The following is a 26,605-nucleotide window of genomic DNA, read 5'->3' as shown; positions in this document are numbered from 1 at the left end:
CCCCAAACTTGTTAATGCAGGAAGAGCGGGTAAATGCTGCCATCCTCCTAATACATAGAAACAAGATCCAGATGGAAAGAGGCAGCGTAGGTACCATGAGCTGCATGTGAAAATGTATTGATTAGCTTGAATCAATGCATAACTTTAAAAAGCATCTCCTGCAAGAAATTCACAGATTTGACCTCGCTGATCTTAAAGATTCCTATGATGCTCAAATCAAAAAAGAGCAAGGCAGAGGGAGATGGTATTTAGAGGCATGAAATCCAGCATCCTGGCAATACCATAGGGGCCTTCAAAACCTGAGATATGGAAAAAAAAACAGACAAAAAAAAACAGTAGACTTGTAATGAGTGGTCTGCAGTGCTGAGGGGAAGTTACAGAACACAGTGTGAGTAAAGCTGGGCAGTGCTGTTAACAGAAACACTAAAATATCAGAACATCACACCCCCAGGCCTTTTACAGGAGGTGTGAAGGAGCTCACCTCTCCTCATGACAGGAAGAGGAAAGAGTGTGGTTACACATTTTTCTTTTTTCTTTTTTTTTTTGCCAATGTGAAAAGCCTGATTGTCCCGAGCTGGAGGGAAATGAGCTGGAGCTGGTGGTATCATTTTGGCTTTCTCCTCCAGGCTCCAACGAAAGTGGCGTTAGTTATGTTTCCATAAAGGTTTTAAAGCAAATATATGGAACTGCAGTGAAAGGAAAAGTGAATTGGTGCCTCAGAGTTTGTGAAGAACAATAACGATTTGGGAAATAAACATAATCTTCCTTATCTGTTTGTAAAGTTTGGGGCTAATGTTTGTCTGTGGGTAACTTAGCTTAGCATGAAGACTGGAGATGGGGCAAAAGCTTTCTCCAATATTAAAAAATAAGCCTACAACCACCTCTAAAGCTAAATTTGTGGTTGAAAAGGAAGTTACAAGCCCACAATTTCATCTTTTTTTTTTTTCTTTTTACCAGTTTCTAGATTTTCCACTTAGTTTCTTTTATGTGGAAACTCATAATGCTGAATGAAAGCAGGTGAAAATGTACCTATTGTCCTTGTCTTCTTCTCCTCTCATATAACATCCTCCCCTCCTCCATGTGACCTCTTCCACAGCATAAGAGGAGCCCCTCATTACAACTCAACAAAAACTCAGTAGTAGAAGGCTAATCTGAAGGCAGGAGACAGGAAACCAAAAATGTGTCATGCACAGGTCTCTAGTGCAACACAGACCAGGGCTCAGTATGCAACAAAAGGATGAAGGTGTCCAAACAGGACATGAATCCGAGACTCATCTGTTCTTTTCCTTTCTTCTCTTCCAGGAGACAAACAGCAGCCAGAAAGAAGGGAACCGGAAAGCCACTGCAGTAACGCAGAAATCAAATACTACTCTGTGCTTCACAATGGGAGTGGAATTGCATCTTCCAGCAGTTGCCAGCACCTTGCTCCCTGTGACCCTCTGCATTTTGACCCTTCTGCCTCACAGCCTTCTGGGTAAGCCTGCAGAGGAGGACAACGCAGGCAGCTCAGCACTGCTCCAGAGGGTGAAACGAGGCTGGGTGTGGAACCAGTTCTTTGTCCTGGAGGAGTACACTGGACTGGAACCACTTTATATTGGAAAGGTCAGTGTTAAATAAATGCGCTACTGTATCCTGAACATCCACACATACAGTATATGCACATACAATGGAGGTATAACCTGGGGAAATGCTAAGCATACAGTTTTCTGGATCTAGGAAGGGAGCAACTTTTCTGCATGACCTTTCCACCTGCTGCACCTGATGCTTGAGCTGCCTCGGTGTAGGTGTTGCAAACTGTGCAAACTAAAAACCTGTAGGTAAACTCAGCAGCCTCGAGGTGAGCTGCAGCTCGGCCAGAGCTGAGCTAAAGAGAAGATCATGGGTGGGCAGAAGGAAGCTTCAACAACTAGAAAAAAAAAAACCCAATTTAATCCCTCAATACACCGCGTCCATACTAGGACACCCTCTCTTCTGTCCACTTTGAACCAGAGCCAGACAGCAGTGATTGAGTTAATTGACCTGAACCAAGGCTTCACTCAGTCGGCTTCGTTCCACAGAAGTGGACGGCACGTCTGCAACACAGCTGACATGCTCTGAAAAGAGCAGACGACGGATACTCACAAAGGAGCACTTTGATCGTTTAGTTGCTGAAGTGAATTGAACATTTGATCAATAGGGAGGGCAGTCATCATCAGTGGAGAGACACAACAATCTTGCAAACTGAAACAAAAATTGCCGCTACATTTTTGGTGAAGCTTTTCATGATAAGTAGTCCAACTGTGCTTGAGCCAGAGTTCCATTGCAAAAATGGCTGTTGTGTGTATCAATGTATTGTTATCAACTTGTAAATTAAAGTGAGGATGCTCAAACAATAGCAAATCTAGCATTAGCTGCCGGTGCATGTCATTTTCCACTATATTTTAATTAGATAGCAGATGCTAACTGACCGATAACGCTAGCAGATATTATGAACTGACCATTTCCAACAGTCGTCAGAATCTACAGTTATACTTTTCATCACAATGAAATAAATATTTTAATCACGTTTTATTAAGATCTCTATACGTTCGGGGCTAAGCAGTAGCATGTCCCATCAGTCTGTGAAACTGTAACATTAGCTAGCGTAACATTAGCTCAGCAGCTAAAGGTGTCAAAAGGATAAATTCAGATGATACTTTCAGCTTTGATTGTCAGTTTTGACTCACCAGCAATTATTACCATAAGTGTGTTAATTATGGCGGATCTTAGTGTGATAATTATTTTTAAGAATAATGATTGAGTAATTTTCGGAACCACAGCTGTTGTCAGACAATGTGAGTAGTTAATTAGTCTGGTTTTATAGCCCCACAGTTGACTTGAATTAAAAAAGTAGGTAAAAGTTTTGTCAGTGGGACATTTCTAACCTGATGCGCCAGACGTTACACAGAACCATCTGGGACGACTTTGTTGGAGGTGATCAAAATTTTGGCAGGTAATAGGATGAACCATCTGTCTATCATATGATGTCGTAGGACAGCACCAAAGAGGAAACGCAGCACAACAACACCCTGCAGTCTGAGGAGCTGTGGAGGCTAGATAGCATAGGCTGTCCTTCTTCTTCTTTGCTTCTGGCCCTGTATATGCCCTGTTCCACAGCGCGAATCTGGATCAATTCTGGCTCGCACTCACAAAATCTTCTGGCTGTCAGCCAATAGCGTAGGATAATAGCCGAAATCTGCCCAGATTGGGAAGTATATTTTCCAGACTCTGGCCACTTACCCAGGCATATGTTGGGCCAGAAGCTTCGGCAAGATGGATTCCCGAGAAATCCAGCTGATTCACAAGTTTAGTAAATTTTCACTTTGATATAAACAGGTAATTTATTGATCGCCCTATTTTTTTATCCATTTGTTTTTTGTTTTTCTTTCCTAAACATACAAGTTTCTTTAGTGTAATTGAATTTAACATATCAAACATCAATTCCCATCATTTTAATTGTAGCACTCAACAGGTATACAGTTTTTGCTGTATTTCTAATTTTGCCCCTTGAATGAGAATAAAATATCAATGGGCCTTTTTGACACAATTTTAGACAGTCCTGGATCAAACACTATATTGTTTTGCATGTAAACTGTGAAACTTTTCCAGATTCCTAAAAAGATATACTGCCCTGATCTGAAAACTCTGATTCCAAACCTTTGATTGAATTTTCATCAGTATTCCTCATTGGCTTTTAACAACACCGGAGCACTAACCACTCATCCTCTGAAATTTCCCTTTGGGAATGATGCAAACCTACCTAATTAGTGTTATGGAATAATTTCACCACCACCGTTCGGGAATACCGAGGAAAATGTTGGATTCTGAAAAGTCACGTGGTCTGAAAGGGTAGAAGAGTAACAAGTCCTGAGAGAGCTGTAGAATGAAGTACTGTATCTGCTTATGTGACAATGTGAAATTCCTTACAGTCGCTGTAGCATATTCACTCCCATCTAACCTTCTCTTCTTTCCCATTTAGCATTTTTTCACTGATTCTTTTCAAGCCACCCATCCTAATTTTTTCTAAGCTGGATGAAGTGATTTTGACAGGCCAGGCTACTACCTAGAGAGCCACTCAAGGCAGAAAGGCATTGTAGAATATGACAAAGCAGGAGAAAGATGTAATGTAGCCTTCCCCCTTAGGTTTTTTTCAGCCTACTTTGCCTGTCCTCTGTTGAGGAACTTAGTATTCAGAGCCGTTGGGATGTTAGAGTATTTGGGCTTTAGGCTGGGGCTGAGATGGAGCAGGTAATTGATAGCCTGAGTGTCAGACTCCTTCTTTTCATTGGCTTGGGTGGAAAGGAGGGATCAGAGCAGAAGAAGGCGGATGAGGCGAGGGAACGGCATCGGCCTGAGATATATCACCACGAGACACAGGGTTGAAGCCCTGAATGGGGTGTTGATTAAAAAAATCTATTCTGGGCCGAGCTGGGCCGCATGTCGCTTTAGAGGAGAGAGTTCAGGTGGGCGCGCTGTCCAAAGAGATAGGGAAAGCTGTATTGTCTGCTACTCGGGAATGGAAGGTATTGTGAAGATTGCTGCCAAACTATCGCCAGAATAATGACAAGTGCTGTAGCTGCAAGCTTTCAGCAGTTCGACAGCCTCGGCGTGGTCATTCCACTTAGTGACCCCAGACTACAAACGGCCAACGCAAGTAACTTTAAATGAGTGTGTTTTCAGCTGTGGAGGGGGGGTGGGGGTATTTTTGTACCATGTTGTGCACGCCTGTTGATTATGTACGAGACAGACCTCAATGGGGGCATTTAATTGCGTTCTGCCAGTGCCATCATACAGCAGAGACCCTTTAAGTACAAAGTAAGTGATTGCAGGCTGGCATTTGCACTTACAGGCCACAAAAGACTTCTGATTGCACTGCAGGGTCCATGGCAACAAACAGGCTGTAAGCTGTGATTAGAGACCAACTCAGAGCTACAGTATTAAGGTATGCTTATAACTGCGTGCCATCCCTGGAGGTCTGGAGTTAATGTACCCACTGCTACAATTAGGGGGGAATATGTTGACAATATTGTCATGTATATATACTTTTATGCAATGTAGCATATGGACTGAATGTGTCACGTTTTTTCGTAATTTAAAGCAGTCCTGAATTCAAAATGAACCAGTGTCTATGGAGCTTAAAGTGCAGACTCACGGCTTTAATTTGAGGGTGTTTACATCCACATCAAATGAACAGTGTAGGAGTTTAAGCCAGTTTTACATAAAGAGACAGAAGGTAATTTAACAAATAAACCTAAATATTTAATATTTGGTTTCAAATCCTTTGAAATGAATGACTCAACTCTCAAGTAAGGCAGCTCCTAAATATGATTTTCATTATCAGATAAATCTGTTTCATTATTTTCTTACTTTATTAATTCATTGTTTAATCTATTAAGTGTCAAAAAATAATGTCAGGGCCCAAAATGGTGATTTCACATTGCTTGTTTTGTCAGAGAAGCAATCCAAAACCTGAAGGTAGTCAATTTACGAAGATATAAAAGAGTATTAAAAAAAGTATCCAATCTTTGCACTGGAGAAGCTGGAACCACAAAATGCTTTGAATACTGAATAATAAGTGATCAATTTCCTGTTGAAATAATAGATAATACGCTCTACCAGGCCTGTGGTGAAGCTCCATTTAAGCTCATTCTCATTTCTTTCCATATTGGCTTTTTTGCTTATGGTCTGCTCCTCATCAAGTGAAACACATGTTCATTTGGACCGAGATCATGTGGCTGACTTGGACAGACAATAACTTTCCACTGTTTTGGCCCCAAAAAGTGCTTTGATTGTGTTGTTTGTATGTTTTAGGATCACTGTGCTGCTGCATTGTTCTAAAACCAGAGGACTGTGACCCAATTAAACGTCCTCAAAAACACTTCACTGTCCTAATACTTTGGACTGCGCCATATGCTGGTTAGATTCCTGTTAGTTTCAACTTGTGAGCACACTTTTTTGATGCCATTTTATCTGTTTCGAATATGTGTTTATGATTTTTGAGACAGTTTGGGCTCAGATTTGACCATATGGGAACGCTGTTGTTGTTGTCCCACGCTACTCCTGAAACCCTTTAGATGTCCCCAAAATAGTTTAAATAGTTTACTTTTGAGTATTTGCGTTGTGGGATAAAACCTTTTGACTTCCCTACAGCTTCACTCAGACATGGATAAAGGCGACGGCTCCATTAAGTACATCCTGACGGGTGAGGGAGCTGGCACCACCTTCACCATTGATGACGGCACGGGGGACATCCACGCCATCCAGAGGCTCGACCGGGAGGTGAAGGCCCAGTACATCCTCCGCGCCCAGGCCCGCAACCGCCTGACGGACAGGCCTCTGGAGCCTGAGTCCGAGTTCATCGTCAAGATCCAGGACATCAACGACAACGAGCCGAAGTTCCTTGACGGACCCTACCAGGCAACCGTACCTGAAATGTCCAAAATAGGTGAGTAGGAGACAGAAAGGCAGACAGATGGACTAAACTGTTGCCTGTGCATGTTTGCGGTGTTTGTTTTGAAGGGAGCGGCTGCTGGAAGTTTGCAGCCGTGGTGAACAATAGCAAAGTACATAACAGCCCTGCAGAGTTATCGCTGTCGCTTGTTCTTACAGGATCGTCTCCATCTGCTTCATTCACTATTCATAAACCTGCTTTTGTGGTTACTTTGAAGTAAATAAGCATAGTTCATTCCTGGAGCTGCTCCAGCCACAGATAAAAAAAAATAAATAAAAAAAAACTCAATTCAAAATTATTTCTTTGATTAAAATGTTAATTTTGATGTAGCTGATCACTATCTTCCCTTCTCCTCCAATTCTCATTTTTCCTACTCCTCGTCACCTTTGCCTCTATTTGTACGCAGGAACATCTGTGATCCAGCTGACCGCCACAGATGCGGACGACCCCACGTATGGCAACAGTGCTCGCGTGGTTTACAGCATCCTGGAGGGCCAGCCTTACTTCTCAGTGGACGCTAAGAGCGGTACGACTGCACACATGCCGCGCAACTCTTTTTAAAACACATTCTAAAACGATAACCAGTATTTTTATCCATTACATGTTGAGTGTGATGGATTTCAAACTTCACCACATACTTTAACTATTTTATGAGCTCCATATCAATTTGTAATGAGTAGGAATGATGTTATATGATGTGATATAGTCGACAAACTTGCCAGCATTTGCTAACACCTGACAACTGCCATTAATTCCCCACCTTGTTTCTAATAGCCTATCTCACTGTAATAGCACCACAGTCTGATTTTAGCTGTCCACACTTTAAGCCCCTGACTATAGCAACCAGCTTTGAATGTGGGAAGCTCAGCATGGCTCCTGTTGTTGCTATGAGACTGCCAAACACTTGTCTGGAACACTGCATGCTCTTATGTTGCAACTTGCAGTATTTCAAACTCCTGGCACTCAACAAAAAAGACGCGCTAAGCTCAAAGTGTGACTTCTCTGTTGAAAATGAGGACAGAATAAGACAGGCAGCCCCCTTCGCGCTAAAGTGATCGAGTGGTTTTAGAAACTTTCCCACAGCTTCAAAAAGATTCACATCAGTTTCCATCTGGCTTTAAAGGGCCATGATTGTGATTTTACTGGGGGTTTTTTTGTCTGTTTATTGTACATCAGACATAATTTACATTGCTGCGAATCATTAATCAAACAATGCCAATGTAATTTCAATTTTTTAATGTAACCTTCCAGGCAGCATTGACACCCATTAAATTCAGTATTTTATGAAAACCAATAAGTAATCTATCATTGTGAACATAGAATCTGCATTTAAGTCACATCCTCATTAAAGGAATAGTTTGACATTTTGCTTTCTTCAAGAAAATTAAGGTGAGAATGTCAATATCAGCCTCATGCCTGTGCATCAAGTACAAAGCTAGAGCCAGGATGCAGTTAGCTTAGCTTAACATAAAGACAGGAAACAGCTACCCTGGCTCTGTCCACAGAAAATGTGTCCAGTCTTTAAGCTAAGCTAAGCTAATCTAATTGCCTCCTGGATCTAGCTCCATGCTTACTGGTATAAGAGTGGTATCATTCTCCTCGTCTTATTCTCTACAGATTAACTGAAACCTTTATTTCTACAAAGTTAACCAACAAAAGATGCTAGCTAGAAGATGGCAAATAATGTATATAAATACATATAATTACAGCTGGTTTTAGCAAAGAATTGCAAAGTAAATTGACTTGCATTACAGTTTGGTGTGGAAGACTGTGACTGGCTTGCACAGAACCCTGACCTCTGTCACATCCAGCATGTTTGGGATGCACTGGAACATAGACTGTGAGCCAGACCTTTTAAGCCAGCATCACTTCATTAATGCTTTTGTGCCAGAATGGGAACAAATCCTTGCAGCAAGGTTCAATATGTGGTGGAAAGTCTCAAAGCAGAGTAGTGGAGGCTGATATAGCAGCGCATAAATGGCCACGGTTTGGTGTTAAACAATTGCAAATAGGTGTATTGCTCAGGCGTTTACATACGTTTTTTCCAGTGTCCAGATACTTTTGGCCACATAGTCTAACAAATAAAGCAAAGCAGTAGCAATAAAAAAACTAATTATTCAAAACATGTAAATATGCAGCTAAAACCCCTTTAACTTTAATATCTAACTACAGCATTGCAGCTCATGGTAACAGCCGTTACAACTGAAGCCACCACATCCAAAAATCCATTAGCTTCCTAAAAGCAGAGAGTCACTGGCCATTGTTTACCACAGCTGCCTCATTTCGTTGTTTGTCAGCACTGAAATCTGTTGCCAAACCTCTCAGGCTACTCTGCCCATCAGCTGCCAGTCAGAGTGCTGCTGCTGTAGGTTCATCCATCACTGAAACACAAGTGGCTCTACAGCTATCAGTCAGCCTCCCTGCCTCGGCATAAGCACGGCAGTCAGGGTTTTATTGGTGTGGAACACAATGTAAAACTTTAACACATACAGCTCAAAGTCTCACCAATCGACCTTGGTTGGATTATGCTGCATGTATACTAGCTATGTGTGGATTTCTTTGGTAATAGTACACATTTACTGATAGAATCAAACATCCTTGAAGGTTATGTACCGGTTAGGGCAGGTTTAATGTACTGCAGTCATCTGTTACTGTAAAAACTGCATTTACCTGGATGAGGTCAGTAATAAGGTTTCTCCTCTGCCCACAGCCTGAACCAATAAGGATGGTTACCTTAAGGCTTACTCGTGACAATGGACACTGCTCTCTCGAATGTGTTAAATTATTATTTTTCTGTGCTGACAGAGCAGTTAGATACCAGGACAGAGTGTGCAGTTTTTCTCTTACAGCGCGAATATACCTGAAAAAAAAAAACTTAACTTCTAGAAGCAACAATCCTTTACCTCAGTTTCAGTTTAAGTCAAAGTTTGGATTTGCTTATTTTGGATGCAAGGATGCACTGCCACAAGTATTGATTTTTCCTTTTATCCTGCCTTGCTGCCATCACAGTGATCCTTTCCCCATCTTAAGTCTTTGTAATGCACCTATAAAGCTATGGTAGAAACTTGATTAGATATATATGAGACCAAGTTTTTACCTGCAGAAATCTCCAAATCCCTTTCAAGGAAATTGGGGTGCTTTGGTTGAGCATTAATTGTGGGGTCAGTGGTTTGATTCCCATCTCCTCTTGTCTACATGTGGAAGTGTCTTTGAGCAAGATAACTGCCCTATATCTGTGTATGTGAGGAAAATATGGTAAACATGATGTTTAAGAAATCCTACACCCAGCTAAACCGAAGGTACAAGAGATGAAAAACATTTAATGTTACCTAGTGCAGCTAAAGCTCCGACATGCATCTGCTTTACATGTAGTTATTGTAATTTTTACATTCAGTAGATACTATATTTACTGGTGCAACTTTAAAAATTGAAATATTTGTCACAGTTAGAGTTTGAAAAAAAATATAAGGTGTGATTTATTTAAGAGTTGAAGAGTCAAAAAAAAGAGAAAGGAATCTCTCATTGGAAAAAAAAAAGTTCCATTATAAAACTCTTGTGCAGCCTCTTGTCTGGCCCATGGAGAGCATTGACATTCCAGGAAAACATTGCTTAGACACATGACCCTAATCTGTGTCACCGGTTTTCTGTCACCAACCTTTAATTCACCTCCTGTGTCTCCGTTTGACCTTTCTCTTTCTCTTGGTTTTCCCTCCTCAGGCGTGGTCCGTGTGTCCCTGGCAGACATGGACCGGGAGACCAGAGAAAACTACACTGTGGTCATCCAGGCCAAGGACATGGGCGGCCAGCTGGGGGGGCTCGCCGGCACCACCACCATCAACATCACGCTCAGCGACATAAACGACAACCCGCCCATGTTTGACCAGAGTAAGGGACAGTCTATACTTCTCCTCTCCTGTCTTTTATCCTTTACTTTACTCCCCAGCACTACCTCAACCCACAGCAGCCTTTTCTAACCCCGTCTGATGCTCTCAGAGCTGAAAACGGAGCAAAATGTAAATGTTCTGGACAGTTTTCTCTCAAAGGTAGAGAAACAGTGCAGCAAGGTGTGTTGGAATACATTGTGGCACAATACAAAAACGCTATATATGCATTGTGCACCTTTAAAATGGATCATATTATTACATAAACCTTCCCAAGTTACTAATTATTCCTTGTATTGGGGCTGCAGCAAAGCATTATTTCATTATTGATTAATCTATTATCTATAAAATGTCAAAAAATACAAAAAAAAATTCACAGTCGAGAAACCAAAGATATCTTGTTTACGATGATGAATAACAAAGAAAAACAACAAATCCTCACGTTAGGGGAGTTGGAACTGTTGAATGTTTGGTTAAAAATGATTGATAAGTAATTAATTCTCATGTATTGTATTTTTATTTATTTTTCAATTTAGTATGAAGCAGATGAAGTTCTGAATGTAAACTAGCATCTTTATTTTTAATGGAGATTCTTATATTTGCATTTTGCACCAACCATATCAACCCCCATCACATCAATGGACAGAATAAATAGGTACATTTGTCACAGTGTGTTTGTATGCCGCCATCTTTGTGAAAAAAAATCACGAGTGTGTGTTGAGTATCTTACTTACCATCCAACCCTATATGGAGATGTTTGTGACCCTAACTCAAAGCGCTCGAATGACCCTGACGTTCGATTGAATTTCAAAAACAGCACACTGTTTTGCTTCAGGGTTGATGCTTGATGCTTTTGAGTTACGGTTTCCAGTGCATTTCACTGAGTTAGAGAAGCAGCAGTGTTGTATGCGGGCAATAACATGGGACTGCAGCATCTCAACGCCAAGTACGAACACTTAGAACACATCAATGAGAGAGTTTACAGGTTTTTTTGAGAGGATCAGCCCCCCAGACAAAACCACAGATCTCCTTATCTATCCACGTTATTTCTCTTGAGCATCCAAGCCGTTAGCCCCCTCTGCCCTTTTCCCTCTGTCCACTTCTGGCAATCAATCCACAGTCATTTACCCCCTGGCCTCCTGCCTCCCCTCCTCCTCTCAGCCACCAGTCGCCCCCATGCTGTCTCTTTGATTATCCCCATTTCTGCTCCTCTCATTACCGTCCTCCTGAGGTCAGGGGTTGTCTAGCTGTCCGTGGTCATCTCAGCCTGGCCAGCGGGTGGCTTCACTCCTAGACAAAGAAAACACCCGCCGCCGTTGCCGCCCCACTTCCACTTCCACCACTCGTCTCCCACCAATTAACGCCATCACTTCAATGGAACTTTGATCGGTTGTGAAGAGCTTCAGGGATTCCCCTCTGTCAAGCACAATGTGCAGGCATTTCACTTTGGACTGCAGGGAGCACCACAAATTGGGCAGCTGCCACCTCTTCTTTGAGGTTAAACAGTAGATGAAATTCAAGCCGACCCGCGAGACTGTGTATAACCCATGTGTGAGGCGTTTATGAAGCCATTTATTTCAGGCTGCCTCAGAAATGATGTTGAGAGGAGAGAACGGCAGTAGAGGTGATGGAAGATGTTTGGCTCCCTCTAGAGGATAGAAGAGTAAAACAGATGGAGAAAGGTATGACAGAATGATCACTCTGTTAATGTATATCCTCAGGGTTGTATCAGATGAGCATCCCAGAGTCTGCTCCAGTGGGTTCAGTGGTGGGTCGCATCTGGGCGAAGGACAGGGACATCGGGGTCAACGCTGAGATGAAGTACAGTATCATTGATGGAGATGGAAGAGACACCTTTGACATCAGCACTGACCCCACCAACCTTTTTGGCATCATCATGGTGAAAAAGGTACACAGGGAAATTGATCAGTTTTTATCAAATCACACAGTTACAGGTAATACATAATATAAACAATTTCACCATTGAGAAAACTTATTTTACCACAGGCTTTTACAGATTCTGTGATATTTGTTCACACATGTACATCACTTTGATGCTGTAAAGTTGTATGTTTAAATAATATAACATAGGATTTATGATAAATTTCATAAAAGTAGACAAAGTGACTTGGATCTGTACATTTTATTTGTGTACAGTCCTGATACAAACACCCGAAATGCTTCGTCGTCACACAGGGAGAAAGTCACAAAACTCCATTCAAAAATATGGCAATTTAATTTTGCCTTGAATAAGGCAAGCATTACACACCTTGTCCACAACCCACTCTTGATTTTAAGTGTCTTTTGGTAAATTCGGCACTAAAATAAATGCTTTAAGTTTCACTTTTTTTGAAGAAACATCTCTTCACTTAATCTGTATGGTCAACTTGTGTTGAAATCTTCAGCCAAAGTGCAGCAGAAGCTCAGAAACCATGAACAGAGTCGTGTCATCTGTTTAATGGCTTTGTGTATGTTCACCCTCCAGCCGCTGAACTTTGAGAACAAACCCAGTTACACTCTGAAGGTGGAGGGCGCCAACACCCACCTGGACCCGGCCTTTCGCCAACGTGTGCCCTTCAAGGACGTCACCATCGTGCACGTAAGCGTGGAGGACGTGGACGAGCCGCCACTGTTCGACTTGCCAGCGTACTATATCGAGCTTCCGGAGGACGCAGAGATCGGGACCTTGGTGAAGACGGTGAGGGCGAGGGATCCCGATGCCGCCAACAACACTGTGAGGTGAGGAAAACGCTGTGAAACAACCCTGTCCTGGCTTCATGTGCTTGTCAGAAAATCAAACTGAGAAAAACAAACAGTAAGTACTGACATCAGAGAGGGGTCATATAGATTTGACAACCCCTTCAAAATAAGATGTCAATAACGAGGAAGAAACTTTAACAAAACGGGGCTGCTAATTGCAGAATATGTTTCATTAATATCAATGTGATTCATACATAAAAGTCAGGTGGAACAGAGACATTTAAGAACCTCACTGCATGAGAGTGAGTCCTTTGAGTCGGTTGTTGTGGTGTATTCCTTCTTTTTCTCGCAGTGCATGCTTTGTAGTAGTGGAAGAAGTATTCAAATCCTTTACTTCAGTAGAAGTACCAATGCATTACATCAAAAATACGCCATTACAAGCAAAAGTCATACACTCAACAACTGTAAAAGTACAGATGTATTAACAGTAAAATATGTCATTAATGGGTGAGCTGCATTTTGTGTGTCTTCTTAACACATTTCTGTCCATAACTGGGTTGTAAAAATCTTATTGTGTGTTGCATTTTTTTTTTTTTTTTTTTTTTTTACACGTTTTACAAAAAATTCAACCCAATTCCAAACTGAAGTGACTAATTCAGGGGGAGATTTACTGAAATACAGTATTTCACTCTGAAAGCTTTTAATATGAATGCAGCACAACTTACTGTGAGTTTGCAGACGGGATTTTCTTGCTCAAAGTGGGGGTCAAACTCATGTTTTCTGGCCCTGCTGGTGTAACATTACCTGACCACCAGCAGGGGGCAGCATCACAACATGATTTCTCAGAGCAGGCCACAGCTTCAGGCTCTGTAGTAAAGCAACATGTCATGTGTGTTTGAGAGCTCCACTGACGGATACTGACAAAACTGAGGATGAGGAGGACAAACGTAATAATAATAATAACAAATGAGACAAGTTTCAATATCCAACAATGAGTCAACACAGAGAGACTAGAAGCCGAGGACTTTCACTTCTGTCAGTCATTGGCGAGTACGTTTTATGCTCTGACAGAACAGATGTTGTGCGGTGGGTTGACTGTCCAGACTGCACCTCTCATAAACTAATTAGACATAAAGCCTTTAATTAGGCTATTAATCATTTCACATGGCAAAAGCTGCACCCCGTCCCGCCTCAGCCCTTTTACAACCTCGGTTAGTGGCTAAAAGAAGCTCACAGGAAATGGATGTAGATGACATGGTGGCTGCTTGTGTGCGTGTCTGCTAAATTCACACTCAGCAATTAAATGCTGTGTCCTTTTATGTCTTTTTTATCCCATTGTTGGACATTTTGAGGGCAATACACTTACAAAGTTCAACACTTCAATAAACTGAAATGCTGGAAACTAAATATACGGCACTCATTCACTCATTTTCTGCTGCTGCTACTGGATTGCTTGTGCTGCAGCTTAAGCAAGGTATCCCAGAGGTCTCTCTCCTCAGCCAAGTCCTCCAGCTCTTCATGGGGGATCCTGGGTCATACCCAGGCCAGATGGGATGTTTAATCACTCCAACTTGTTCTGGGTTTTTCCGCTAGAGCTTCCCTCCAGTCGGACATGCCTGGAATATACCCAGAGACCTACAAGAGGCAGATGAATCCAAAGCACGAAAGCCCAAACCAACTCAACTGACTCCTTTCAGAGTTTCTGAGGTTGATCAGACCAAGTTGGACTGAATCTGTTCCGGTCAGTTTCAGTTGGTGTTGACTATCAGGATATATAATCATAATGTGTGTGGAGTTAAAGGACTATGATAGTTTGTCTTCTGATCCAGTCGCTGATTTTTGGACAACAAAACTGTCAGGAAATGGCAAGCAAGCCAGCCATGTGCTGTGAGAGTAGGTATCAGCTTTTCGCTCAAATCTAACTGAGGAGGTGAAGCTGTGTGAAGCTTTTGTTTTTCATCACTGACTGGATTATGTTCAGAGGCAGTGTTTTTCTTTTCTTTTCCTTTTTTTTTTTTTTCTTTTTTTGAATGAATGAATGAAGGCTTACATTTATAAACTGCATCAGAGTCTCTAGACAGTGGTTGGGGTGGCTAGCAGGCACACAAAGCACACAACTGTCACACCAGAGACCAGGGCTCACACCTACAGCTCTGCCCGTGACCAAGACAACAAAAGCACCTTGGTAAAAGTGAGGGGCAAGAAGATTATTAAGAAAAGTTGGCAAAAATTGTTTTTATCTCCTACTAGGTTTGGGTAATATGAAGATACACTCAGTGAGAAATTTGACAACCACCATACGCTTATATGCTTATATAAAGTTATGTGTTCCCTCTACAGTATGTCTTTCTCTTATACTGTAGTTTGCCAGTGATGGCCATCAGTTAGAAATGTTATAAACCAATGATCTTGACTTCACTGTGATGAAGCTCTGTGATTTATTTAATTCTGCTAAAACAGATATTTTAATCTGGTTACTTAATGTATACAATTTCCCTATATCACATTTCATTTTTGAATCTAAAATCACATAAAACAAGACAGGATTTTATATATTTCCCTCCACTATTTCCTGCCATAGTGATTGTCTTTCCAACCCTTAGATTCATAGACAGACCAGCCCTCCTGTACTGCTCTAAGTACAGTACTGCTCTGCTTTGATGCTTTAGGAACTCCACTGATGACAATTAACTAAGAAACTCTGCTGGAGAGGGGGGGGGGGATCAGAGCAGTGAAGCATTGATGCAGCTAAAGCTCCAATCTGAATATCATGTTTCACTGAAATCCCCAGAGCTGGCACCGTGTGCTGGCGGTGCATCAGTAAGAGATTTTCAAAAAGCCAGTTTGGAGTGTGAGCAGAGTTACGGCACAAGTGGCAGAAAGCTGAGGAATCAGTTGAGGGTGAGGGTGAAGAGCTGGGGCCGGATACTGCAGCAGCAACAACAACAACAACAACAACATCACAGGACAAATGAGGACAAAAAGCAGCAGGTGACCTTCAGTCTCTGTCTGTCTCATTTCCATTTTACATCTTTCTTTCCTTTACAGACTGTAGCATGACTGGCAGATATATCAGAACCCACACACACACACTCACACACACACACACACACACACACACACACACAGACAGCAGCCCCTCCTCATGACTGTGGAGGAGTGATATTAATAGAGATCCTTCAGGGAGATCCTTGCCAGCCGTGGATGTGCAAGTCACGACTGTTCCCTGTCAGCACACAGTCCAACACACACACTGCAAACAACCCTACAGACATGAACACACACATAAACACGGCTGCCAAAGTGACTGTAGTATATCAGTTTGACAGTACCAGTCTTTTATAAAACACTTCAGCAGATGTGATGGAGATGGAGGTTTTATATGTCAATTAGTCATTTAAAGGCAGCAGGTTAAGGAGCTGCCTGCTAACCCCCAAAAACAGGGTGGTTAAGGTTGTTTCATGATGCATTTAATGCCGTTTAAGATTATTCCACCCATGAAACACAAGAAAACACAGATTATAGAGTCCTGTTGAAGAGTTTTACTGGACATCTTTACTATATCTTACAGAGCCCTCAAAGTCCTGGAAGATGACTTTTTTTTTTATCGTGAGCACACAGAATGGATGTGATGGATCTTGTACATGCAAAATAACAAATTATGTGCACATTACTTTAGTAAAGAATTTTCCTCTGTAAAGAACCTTCATTCGCTCTTCCAATTACTCTGTTACCATTAAAGCCACAATTAATAGGATTTCAACATTTACTAATTTTCTAAAGAATAAATTAATGATTGTGTCTGTCTCGCTAATTCTCACCAAAATTGTTTAATCCGTCTACAAACAAAACATTACGTCGTTGGAAAAGTTTGAAAAATTAAATCTGCTGATTATATGTTGATAGATGCCACTTAGGTGGTGTTTTTGGTTCGCTAACCCTCCCTTTGAATCAGTTTATTTTTATATTGATTACATTTTTATATTTTTAATAAATGTTCTTATTGAAGTGTTGTTTCAGAAGGCTTGGGCACTTGTGTTGGATTTATGGGTGGTTAAGAGGTTATAAGTTTGGACCTGATTTAGTCTGATTCAGCTCCACATACACACCGTTACCTCTTCCAGGTGAGAGCAGCTACAGGTGACCTCAGCCCATGTGTGAACACTTCGTGGTTACATAAACAGGTTTCTGCTCCACAGCCTGGAAGAGGATGTGCTCTACATTCTGCTGTTTCTCCTCCCCTTCTGTGTGTGTGTGTGTGTGTGTGGCTGTTGTTGCATGTCGCTCTCAGAAGAGTGTTTTGGAAATCGGCCCGCGGTGGCAGGAGATGAGCCAGGGCGGCACGCTGCAGGTCTGTGTATCCCCGGCGTCAGTTTGGCAGAAGAGGCAGATACTCTGATTAAGCCTTATCTGGAGCCTCTCCTTCTCATTGTGCCCCCAGAATCTGCCAGCCTTCCGCCTTATCGCACAGATACACACACGCCGCACATGCTGTATTGTGTATGTGCACACGTCTTGCCTTCAGATAGGATTACAAGATCCCAAACACGCACAAAGGTGTATTTTATTCAACGCTGATATTCACATGTTTCTTTTTGTGCCGCCAGGTATTCCATCGAGAGTTCCAGCGACCCCGAGAAGTACTTCTACATCGAGCCCACTTCCGGGTCGCTGATGACGGTGCGTTTCCTGGACCGAGAGGAGATCGGCTGGCACAACATCACTGTCCTTTCTATGGAAATGAGTACGTCACATGCAGGGACACACAAACACAGACATGATCTCCACCTTACCAAGTCATTGCTGTCTATAATGTGAATATTTCGTGAATATTTCCTCCTGTTTCCGATCATGTTGTTATTTCTAGAAATGAGAGTCTGTATCTTTACAGAAACAAGGAATAATAAACATAGCTGCGCTGGAATCAAGAAAAATACACTTGATTTTGAAAGAAAGGCTTTCAAGTAGAAGTGAAAACTCTCACTTTTGTGTACAGAAATATAAGATGATAGTATTATTATTATTTTCTCATTTTTCAGTTGAGAACAGAATGGTTTTTTGGACGTATTTGTAGAAACAGGTGCACCGGTATAGCCCTCTAAATCCTCTGAAACAAACTGAATTAAAGATGATTTTTCCCTTGACTACATTCAATATTTGGGCGAACACATTGTGCTAGTAAATTTGTATTCCGCCCAAGTCCAAGGTGACGTCTTCAAATGCCTTGTTTTGTTCAATCAACAGTCTGAAAACCCAAAGATATTAAGTTTACAGTTATTTAAAACTGAGACAAACCTCAAATCCTCACAAAATTTTAGAAATTATTTAAGCAAAATGAAGCAAAATTTAAGCAAAAAAGACCTAGCATTAGTTAGTTTGGCTTTTAGGACTTTAACTCCAGACAGCATTATCTGATAAGGAGATTCATGCTGTGTGTTTACACAGAAAACAACCAGATGGGTGAACATAGTTGCACAAATGCAGAACCAGTGATTTTGGAAAACAACTCCTGCAGAGTTATGTAATGTAGCGCGGGAGATGCCCTACAGATCTGCACACAGCTGGTAGCACCGAAAGTCACCTTCATGCTCCCTCCCTTTGCTTTGTTTGTCTGTGTGTCTCTTTGTTTGGTAGACACACCAAAAGGGAAACGGTAATTGAATTAATGACTAATTAAATAACGTCCCGCATGGTGGCTAATTAAAGATGTGATGGAGATGAAGAGGGCGAGGGAGGGCACAGATAGGAAGAGATGAAGAAAACAAAACAGCAAAGAAGTTTAAAATTAGCTGGAACAAAGTAAAACTGATGATTAAACAAGAACATGTCTTGGAAGTTTTTAAAACTTGATTTTATAATCCTTTTTCTTTCATTTGGAACAAAATCTCCATTTGTTGAAGCCAGTCAATCAATATTCACATTTGCTTTGTACTGTACTTTATCTCAAATAGATTTTAACATCACTGATTTCACTTCACATGGGTAAAAACCTCAGCACAGCTACGGCACTTTCACTGGAGCTGGACATTAAATTACTCCTCTGCGACCCTCAAACTCACACATAGACACGCACGTTAACACGAGGCCGCTTGAGCTTCGACCTCCAGAGCCAAAGTCACACCAATGATTGATCGATCATGTGATGAAGCCTGAGAAAGTAGTTACTGCCCTCTAATTGCGTTTCTATTGCCTATTACACAGCTGGTTAAGGTATGCAAATTGCTGATTGGTAATGGAGAATAATAGAATTGTGATCTAAGCGTGAGAGGCCGTAATATGCCGCAGGCTCGCTGTAAATGAGGGGAAGATTAAGAGAGGCACAAAGTGAGCTAAGCAGGATCCCCAAAGAGTCATTAATCTGAGTCCATCAATGCATCTTACAGCTTCTGACCAATGTGTGTTTACTGTATCTGTGTGTGTGTGTGTGTGTGTGTGTGTGTGTGTGTGTGTGCACACGTGTGTGTGTTCCTGCAGATAACCCAACACAGATCTCAAGTGTGTCCTTGGCTGTGAAGGTCATGGATGTGAATGATAATCCTCCCTTGCTGACACACTACTTGGAGGCTTATGTGTGTGAAAACGCCAAAGCCGGGCAGGTATGAAAACACGAATCATCTGAGAGTCATCTGAAAAATTGTTCATTAGTAATAGATAGTAACGACATGTACTCAAGTGCAGCTCTTAAACTCAGATTTGAGACACATTTCATGCTGCTTTTTACTTCTCCTCCACCAGACTCCATATGGAAAATACAAAACTTTTTACTCCACTACATTTTTACAGCTACAGCTAATGTTTTACATACAAAATATATTATTATCTTAAAGAGCATGCTGCATCGTGACCACCTGTAGTTTGCTTGCATACAAAAATCTGAATTTCACAGTAACAGATACAGAACTATGACTGTAAAGCCTCCTGGGAGCTGCAGCTGCTCTAATCTGTATAATGAAATATGTTTACCGCAATAAGAAAAGGGATGTAAATATATAGTAAACTGATGAAAAAGCTTATGTTACATAATGTATTGCTTACACCACCACAGCTAAAGATGAGTCAGTGACTTTCTCCCACTGGGCTCTAACTGTGTGTTGATGTAATCCCAGCTGATCCAGACAGTGACGGCGGTGGATCCAGATGAGCCGCTGGGTGGACAGCACTTCTACTACAGCTTGGCTCCAGAGGCCGCGAACAACCCCAACTTCACCCTGAGAGACAACCAAGGTAGGTTGACGGTTTTAGTCAAAATTTTGTATTTTGTTTGCATTGTTTGTGGGATTGTAGCATTGCTATAAAGCCACTGTCTTCACTGCTTTCTCCATATGGAGGGTGATGCCTGAGGGGCAATGCAGAGTCCCTGCATCATCTTCTATCATCAGATACCCTGAAAGCTTTAGCTCCATTTTTATTGGCAGAATAGCACCGCTTTTTTTCTGTTTTGCACTTTAAACTTTTAACTTAAACTACCCAATAGATTTCCGCCAAGTCCGACTGGGTTACAGAGTGAAGTGAATGTCAGCAACAGCAAGGGTTCCCATATGGTCTAGCTAGCAATCACAACAGCGGTCAATACATGAAAGCAGCTTGACAATTTAAAAACAAAGGTAATATAAAACAATACAAACAACATGGTAGAAGTGTAATTTCTCAACTCTGTGCTAGTGGATAAAAACTGTAGTTTCAGCCCACTTGCTCTGGACCAACTGCACCTCTAGTGGGCAACATAATCCCATATGGTCTAGCGGTTAGGATTCCTGGTTTTCACCCAGGCGGCCCGGGTTCAACTCCCGGTATGGGAACTACTGATTTGTTGCTTTATGTATTGAGTTTACTATAGGCTACCTGTTTACAGAATCTTGACGTGAACAGATGTTCCCTCAAAATCCAGCTCACTGGGTCATAATCTATAAATTCTGGAGCTTGGGATCCTTGATTATTACTCAGGTGGCCTGGGTTAAACTCCCAGTATGGAAACAGCCTTGCAACATCAATGCAATTCAAAGGGATTAAGACAAGATAGAAGAAGAAACACAAGGTAAAATATAAAAAAACAATTCAGTAGTAGTTTCATTTCTGTTTATATAAAGAGAAACATTTCATTTCCCGTTCAAAATTTCTATCCATTGTCGAACACTTTTATAACTAGTGTTAAAACATTACATAAAGCATATTTAATCATCATTTTATTTCTCACAAGTCTGTGGTAGTAGATAAAAACTGTAGCTTCAGCTTAGTTAGTAGGGGAGAACAGCACGTTTGCTGGGCAGCATAATCCCATATGGTCTAGCGGTTAGGATTCCTGGTTTTCACCCAGGCGGCCCGGGTTCAACTCCCGGTGTGGGAACTGTAGTCTTGCCATTGTATAGTCATGACAATTATGCATTTCATTACACATCCAATATTTACGTTCGTGCTCTTAGCAGTACTTGCATAGGAAAGTACCAATCACACCAAAGCCCTGTATGTAAAGTACAGTAGCAACAAGTACACAAGGCCAGTATATAGATACTGTAGTGAAGGAAACAGTGCTAAAATGCTACACAAAGTGTGTTTAATCATGTACCTCTTGTAACTCTGTGCTAGTGTGGCTACAAACTGTAAAAGATCAAAGATAAAACATCAGCTTCCTCTTCCCTCCAAATATGAGTCAATAACTTAATGTTAAAGCTGTATGTCCCATATGGTCTAGCGGTTAGGATTCCTGGTTTTCACCCAGGCGGCCCGGGTTCGACTCCCGGTATGGGAACTACTCTTTAACCTCTGCAAATACTCCTGAGACTGACTTCTTAACCAATTTAGCATTAATCCGGGGGGATATGATATGAAGGAGGCCACAAAGGCCAAAGACAGGTTTACATTCTGCTATTAATGTAATAATCTGAGTTTAAGTTAGACTCTGGTATAAATATTTTAAGGGATTCGGTACAGAAGAGTGTGAGGAAGGCTTTCAAACTGCATCATGTAGAAAGATAAAACTTAAAGAAACCATAAGCCAGCTGTTAAAGTAATGAGAACATTTCACAGGGTTTTGTTTTGGTAGCTAATTAGAAATGTCGCACTTGGGCATTTGGACCCCTGACTTCAGCATTGACAAATTATATATACTCTCTACTACAAGTCAGCTGATTTCTCAGAGCTAGTTTTATAAGTTGACATTAATGATCATGGTGTCTCAAAATAACAAGCAGTGAGTAATTGGTGTTACATTGCTGCATATAACATCTATAACATCTTCAATCTTCACTTCATCTTCACAGCTGCACAAATCTTCAATTCACAGCATCACCCCCATCTCCCATGAGTCTGTGCTCATCCACCATTACCTGTAATCTTTAATGTATACTGTTCATGCCCTGTACCCTGCTATCTGTGAAAAGCAGCCATTGCAGAATAAGCGATCTGAGCTCAGCAGACTCCAAATGTCTCGTCTCTGTGTGTCTGTATGATCACTCAGCCTTTCCCTGACCTCTTTGTCTCTTTCCAGACAACACAGCGTGGATCCTGACTCGGCGTGGAGGCTGGACACAGCAGGACCAGACCGTGTTCTACTTGCCTATCTTTATCTCTGACGGCGAGCCGCCGGTCCAGACCAGCACCAGCACGCTGACCATCCGAGTGTGCAGCTGTGACCATGAGGGCAACGTCATGTCATGCAACGCCGAGGCCTACAGCCTGCCTGCCAGCCTCAGCAGAGGAGCCCTCATCGCCATCCTGGCCTGTATCTTCGTCCTGCTGGGTGAGTTATGATCTGCTGCTGTGATGGTGTGCAGAGAGGAACCAGTGGCCTTTTGTCATGTAATGGTATTTAATCGGATACAGTGTCAGGCAAAAGCTCATACAGCCTCCTGGGTACCTGCAGGTCTAGAAAAGCTGAAAGTCGCCTTATAGCCTCAGATATGATTATATTGTAAAATTCCTGTTTTCAGAATGAGCCAGACTTGAAATTGAAGATATTTTTTATGTGACTTATGACAATTTGACGATTATGACAGCAGCACAACTAACCAGTGATATGTGTGAGGTTTTTAGTGAAACTGATGGGCTCATAACCACTAAAAAACACATATAAAATATAAAAATGGATACCCCCACCTTCCTTTGAAATCCGAATTATTATGTCTACTCAAAACAGCGAGCTCAGGCTCCAGGCAGGCAAAGATGTTTTAACTAAATTTATTACTCCCTCCCAGTGGAGCAGAGTGAGTCAACCTGCTGAGCCGTCCTGCTCACAGTTACTGGTCTGCAGGGAGAGATAAAGTGGGTTCATATCAGCATCCAGGGGAAAAGAGAGTGTGATGCTACAGGGCAGCTGGTGCTAACGAACACTAGACTTTTGCGAGGATGCAGAAGGAAAGCCATATTTAATCCTGCACAAACCATGTCACACTGGGAGATGCCTTATAGCTGGCTGCTTCTCATGCTCCCGCGGAGTCTCTTTTTTCACTACTCTCCGTGTTTCATATCATATCTCGTTCTCATGTTGTGAACAAGTGTGCAGCAATAAGTCAGTCACGGCTGAGATGATAAAATCGGTCAAATAATATCTTGATAACATGCATATTCATCAGTCCAGAAGATTTGGTGTTTATTTTCAGTTTGAAAGTCGATCATTTCCCACTAGAGGATGTGTCACAAATACCTGAAAGTAGCACACGCACTGGCTGAAAGGTCAGAGTGTAAAACAAAATGCTGGAGTGATTTAAATCAAGGCCTACTGCTGCCCGGAGGCTGGCCCTCCGTCAGCGTTTTTACATTCTACTAGTCAACAGTTGAATATGCGGTCTGACTAGGAAAATGTTTTCTAGCCACATATTCCACTTAAAGGCAACTGCATGATGTTTTTTATGCATTCATGTTACGTATGTATTTATTTATTTAGTATCATACGTTTGTTCTGTCAATGAGGCATTTGTCCCAAGTGAGATAAATCACAAAATGCCATTTGTACAAGCAAGGCTGTTCTCCTGCCAGCTGTCCTGTTGTGTTTAGTGTTTGGTTTATTTGTTTATTTCTGAGGCACTTTGCACATTATTATTAATATACCAGTATTAGCCAAAAGGCTAGTTTTCATCCATAGTCCCCGGCCAGTTGGCAGCCTCAAATCAGGAAAGAAGTTTAAAGCAGTAATCATAAGTTGGCTCTGTGTGGGACATAAACAACTTCAACCCCTGAAATTAGGTCATGGTGCCGTTTTCTGAAAGGCTGGACAGTGGGTGCAGGTGGGCGGGGCTTGGGGCATGGCTGAGAGCAGTCTGCTTTGTTGTGACATCACAAAGTTAAAGCAGTCCTGACGGCTCATTTTTAAATCTGACTTTATACAATATGGGACCTTTAAAACATTAAGTGATAAACAATATACAATAAAACAGCTTTCAGACTTTACAAATTACTTCTTGGATTTCATAAATCTCATGTATTTGACTGAAAATAATTTAGTAGCTTGACATACATTAAACTTTCACGTCTGTCTCTGCTGTATGCTGACCGTTTTTGTTTGTTGTTCTTCAACAGTGATGATTCTGCTCATGCTTTCCCTGCGGACTCATCGTAAGAAGCCCTACCTGTGTGATGAGGAGGAGAATGTCCATGAGAACATTGTGCGCTACGATGATGAAGGCGGTGGCGAGGAGGACACCGAGGCCTTCGACATTGCCGCCATGTGGAACCCACGTGAGGCGCACCACCACCTGGGTAAGATGAGACAGGACATGCTGCCGGAGATTGAAAGCTTGTCGCGCTACGTCCCTCAAGCGTGCGTAATGGGTGGCGGCGGGGACAGTAACGTTCACGGATACGTGCTGGCGAAGCTCCTGGAGGCTGACATGGACCCGTGCGCCCCGCCTTACGACTCCCTGCAGACCTACGCCTACGAGGGGGAAGGTTCGGTGGCTGAGTCGCTCAGCTCGCTCCAGTCGGGAACCTCCAACACCGACCACGAGTACGACTATCTCAATGAGTGGGGGCCTCGTTTCAAAAAGCTCGCTGAGATGTACGGCGTGCTGGAGACAAACAGTGCTCCAATGTGGTAGACCTCCTGAACCTTTGCCTTTTTATTCTTAAACACACTACAGCAACAAAAAGAGAAAAAGAGAGACAAAAACACATCAGAGAAGTGACATAAACAGACAAACCGTGTGTGAGGAAGACACAATAAAGCCAAGATCTGCTTACGTCCACATCCATGACTGTTAGCACTTGAATTCCTGCCGAAGCTTCGATTCTCCACAGCTTTGGAGGCCTGAGATGCCCGCAGCAGCAGCAGCAGCAGCAGCAGCAGCAGCAGCAGTAGCAGCAATGTGAGCTGGTTTTTAAATCTCCCCCAGAGGTGGGGCTTCAGAGACGGGCTGGATTGGTAGCCTCATGGGGCCCCACAAAGGAACGGCTTCAAAGCACATGTTAACTCCCCCGCCTGACCCAGCCACAGGCAGAGCCCCTTTGGTTCAAAGTGTTGAGCGATTTATGCCAGAGATGAAAACGAGAGAGCGGGGCTACCTTACTCACAGCAGCACAGGAGACGAACTCTGAAATGCTGATCCACTGTTCTGAGTTTGTGCTTTTATATACACTGACGGACCACGAAGTGAGTGAGGAGTCATTGCTGCAATCGGGGGTGTGTTGTTGTTTTTTTTTTTTTTTTTTTTGTTTCATCTGTGGCAGGTCTTAATTTATTTCTTTGTTTCATGTGCTGTATTTATATTTTTGCTAAATTATTTGGGTACTTTAAAACCGACACTGTACTTAAACTGCCGCTCCGTGAGCAAATCTTTAAAGATCACATATTTGTTGTAACATACATGATGTAACTGCCCTTGTTTTCAGTCTATGTGAGAATAAAAAAAAAATGTCCATGCATCTCCAAATGTCATGTAATATGCACAGGAGATGGTGATGCTGTAAACCCATGTGGGTTTTCCAGGTTGAGATGTTTATTGTATTATTGTTTTTGTATCATTTGTAGCTATTTGTATTGTAACTGTGTTTTTTTTGTTTTGTTTTGTTTTTTTGTCCCAAAAACGCAAAGCAGTTACACATTCATGAGCAGAAGAGGGAAGTCATTTTTAAAAAATCTTTTGATGGAACTGGACATATCTCAGCAGACGGTCACACTTTACACAAGATGCATCCCTGTACCTGGATGTGCACATGACCGCTTCGCCTTTCATTACGGATCCACCGCCGTGCCAACAAGAGTCCGACAGCAGCAAGGCTTGATCTGTCCTGTTAGAGATACTGTGTTGTTTCTCTGCCACCACACAAATGTGGCTTAATCCTCCAATCCTGTGGACTACAGAGACACTGATAATCTGCATTAAGTGCCAAATGTAAAAAGGACAAAAAAGACATTTTGGGAGAAAAAAAACAAACAAAAAATGATAAAACACAAACACCAAAAGACAACAAAGGATTTTCCGAACTGGGAGAGAATTGATGGTGCATTTTGATAATTCGATTGGGTGGAGTTTACTTGAAATCTATGTGGTCAGTCATGCTACAGTAAGTGGTATGTGAATGTAGATATTTTTTGTATTCTTGGTAATAAAAAGTTCAAAAATGA

At 41.9% G+C, this 26,605-nt stretch overlaps 1 protein-coding gene and 3 non-coding genes across 4 annotated transcripts; all 4 read left to right on the top strand.

Moving 5' to 3' along the window:
- The first annotated feature begins 1,348 nt into the window (after nt 1–1,348).
- Nucleotides 1,349–26,605, top strand: LOC111645799 (cadherin-20-like). The gene is made up of 11 exons (XM_023395113.2): nt 1,349–1,602; nt 6,169–6,463; nt 6,876–6,995; nt 10,187–10,354; nt 12,072–12,259; nt 12,836–13,089; nt 17,658–17,794; nt 19,525–19,646; nt 20,157–20,274; nt 22,535–22,786; nt 24,562–26,605. Exons 1-11 carry the CDS (start codon nt 1,384–1,386, stop codon nt 25,077–25,079), a joined length of 2,391 nt encoding a protein of 796 aa, XP_023250881.1. The 5' UTR covers nt 1,349–1,383; the 3' UTR covers nt 25,080–26,605.
- On the top strand, nt 20,778–20,849 carry trnae-uuc (transfer RNA glutamic acid (anticodon UUC)). Its single transcript has one exon. It is a non-coding gene; the product is annotated as a tRNA-Glu (tRNA).
- Nucleotides 21,323–21,394, top strand: trnae-uuc (transfer RNA glutamic acid (anticodon UUC)). The gene has a single exon. It is a non-coding gene; the product is annotated as a tRNA-Glu (tRNA).
- trnae-uuc (transfer RNA glutamic acid (anticodon UUC)) lies at nt 21,725–21,796 on the top strand. The gene has a single exon. It is a non-coding gene; the product is annotated as a tRNA-Glu (tRNA).

Source organism: Seriola lalandi, unplaced genomic scaffold, assembly GCF_002814215.2.
Source record: "Seriola lalandi dorsalis isolate HSWRI2012SDOR001 ecotype SW California unplaced genomic scaffold, Sedor1 jcf7180002054956, whole genome shotgun sequence".
Classification (NCBI taxonomy): domain Eukaryota; kingdom Metazoa; phylum Chordata; class Actinopteri; order Carangiformes; family Carangidae; genus Seriola; species Seriola lalandi.
Note: the sequence above shows the minus strand (reverse complement) of the source record. Positions and strands in the feature narration are given on the sequence as shown.

Excerpts from the sequence above, each read along its gene's own strand:
- LOC111645799 (XM_023395113.2), top strand. The coding sequence starts at position 1,384 with ATGGGAGTGGAATTGCATCTTCCAGCAGTTGCCAGCACCTTGCTCCCT. Across the intron at positions 6,464-6,875 it reads ACCTGAAATGTCCAAAATAG|GAACATCTGTGATCCAGCTG; the intron begins GTGAGTAGGAGA and ends ATTTGTACGCAG. Across the intron at positions 12,260-12,835 it reads GCATCATCATGGTGAAAAAG|CCGCTGAACTTTGAGAACAA; the intron begins GTACACAGGGAA and ends TTCACCCTCCAG.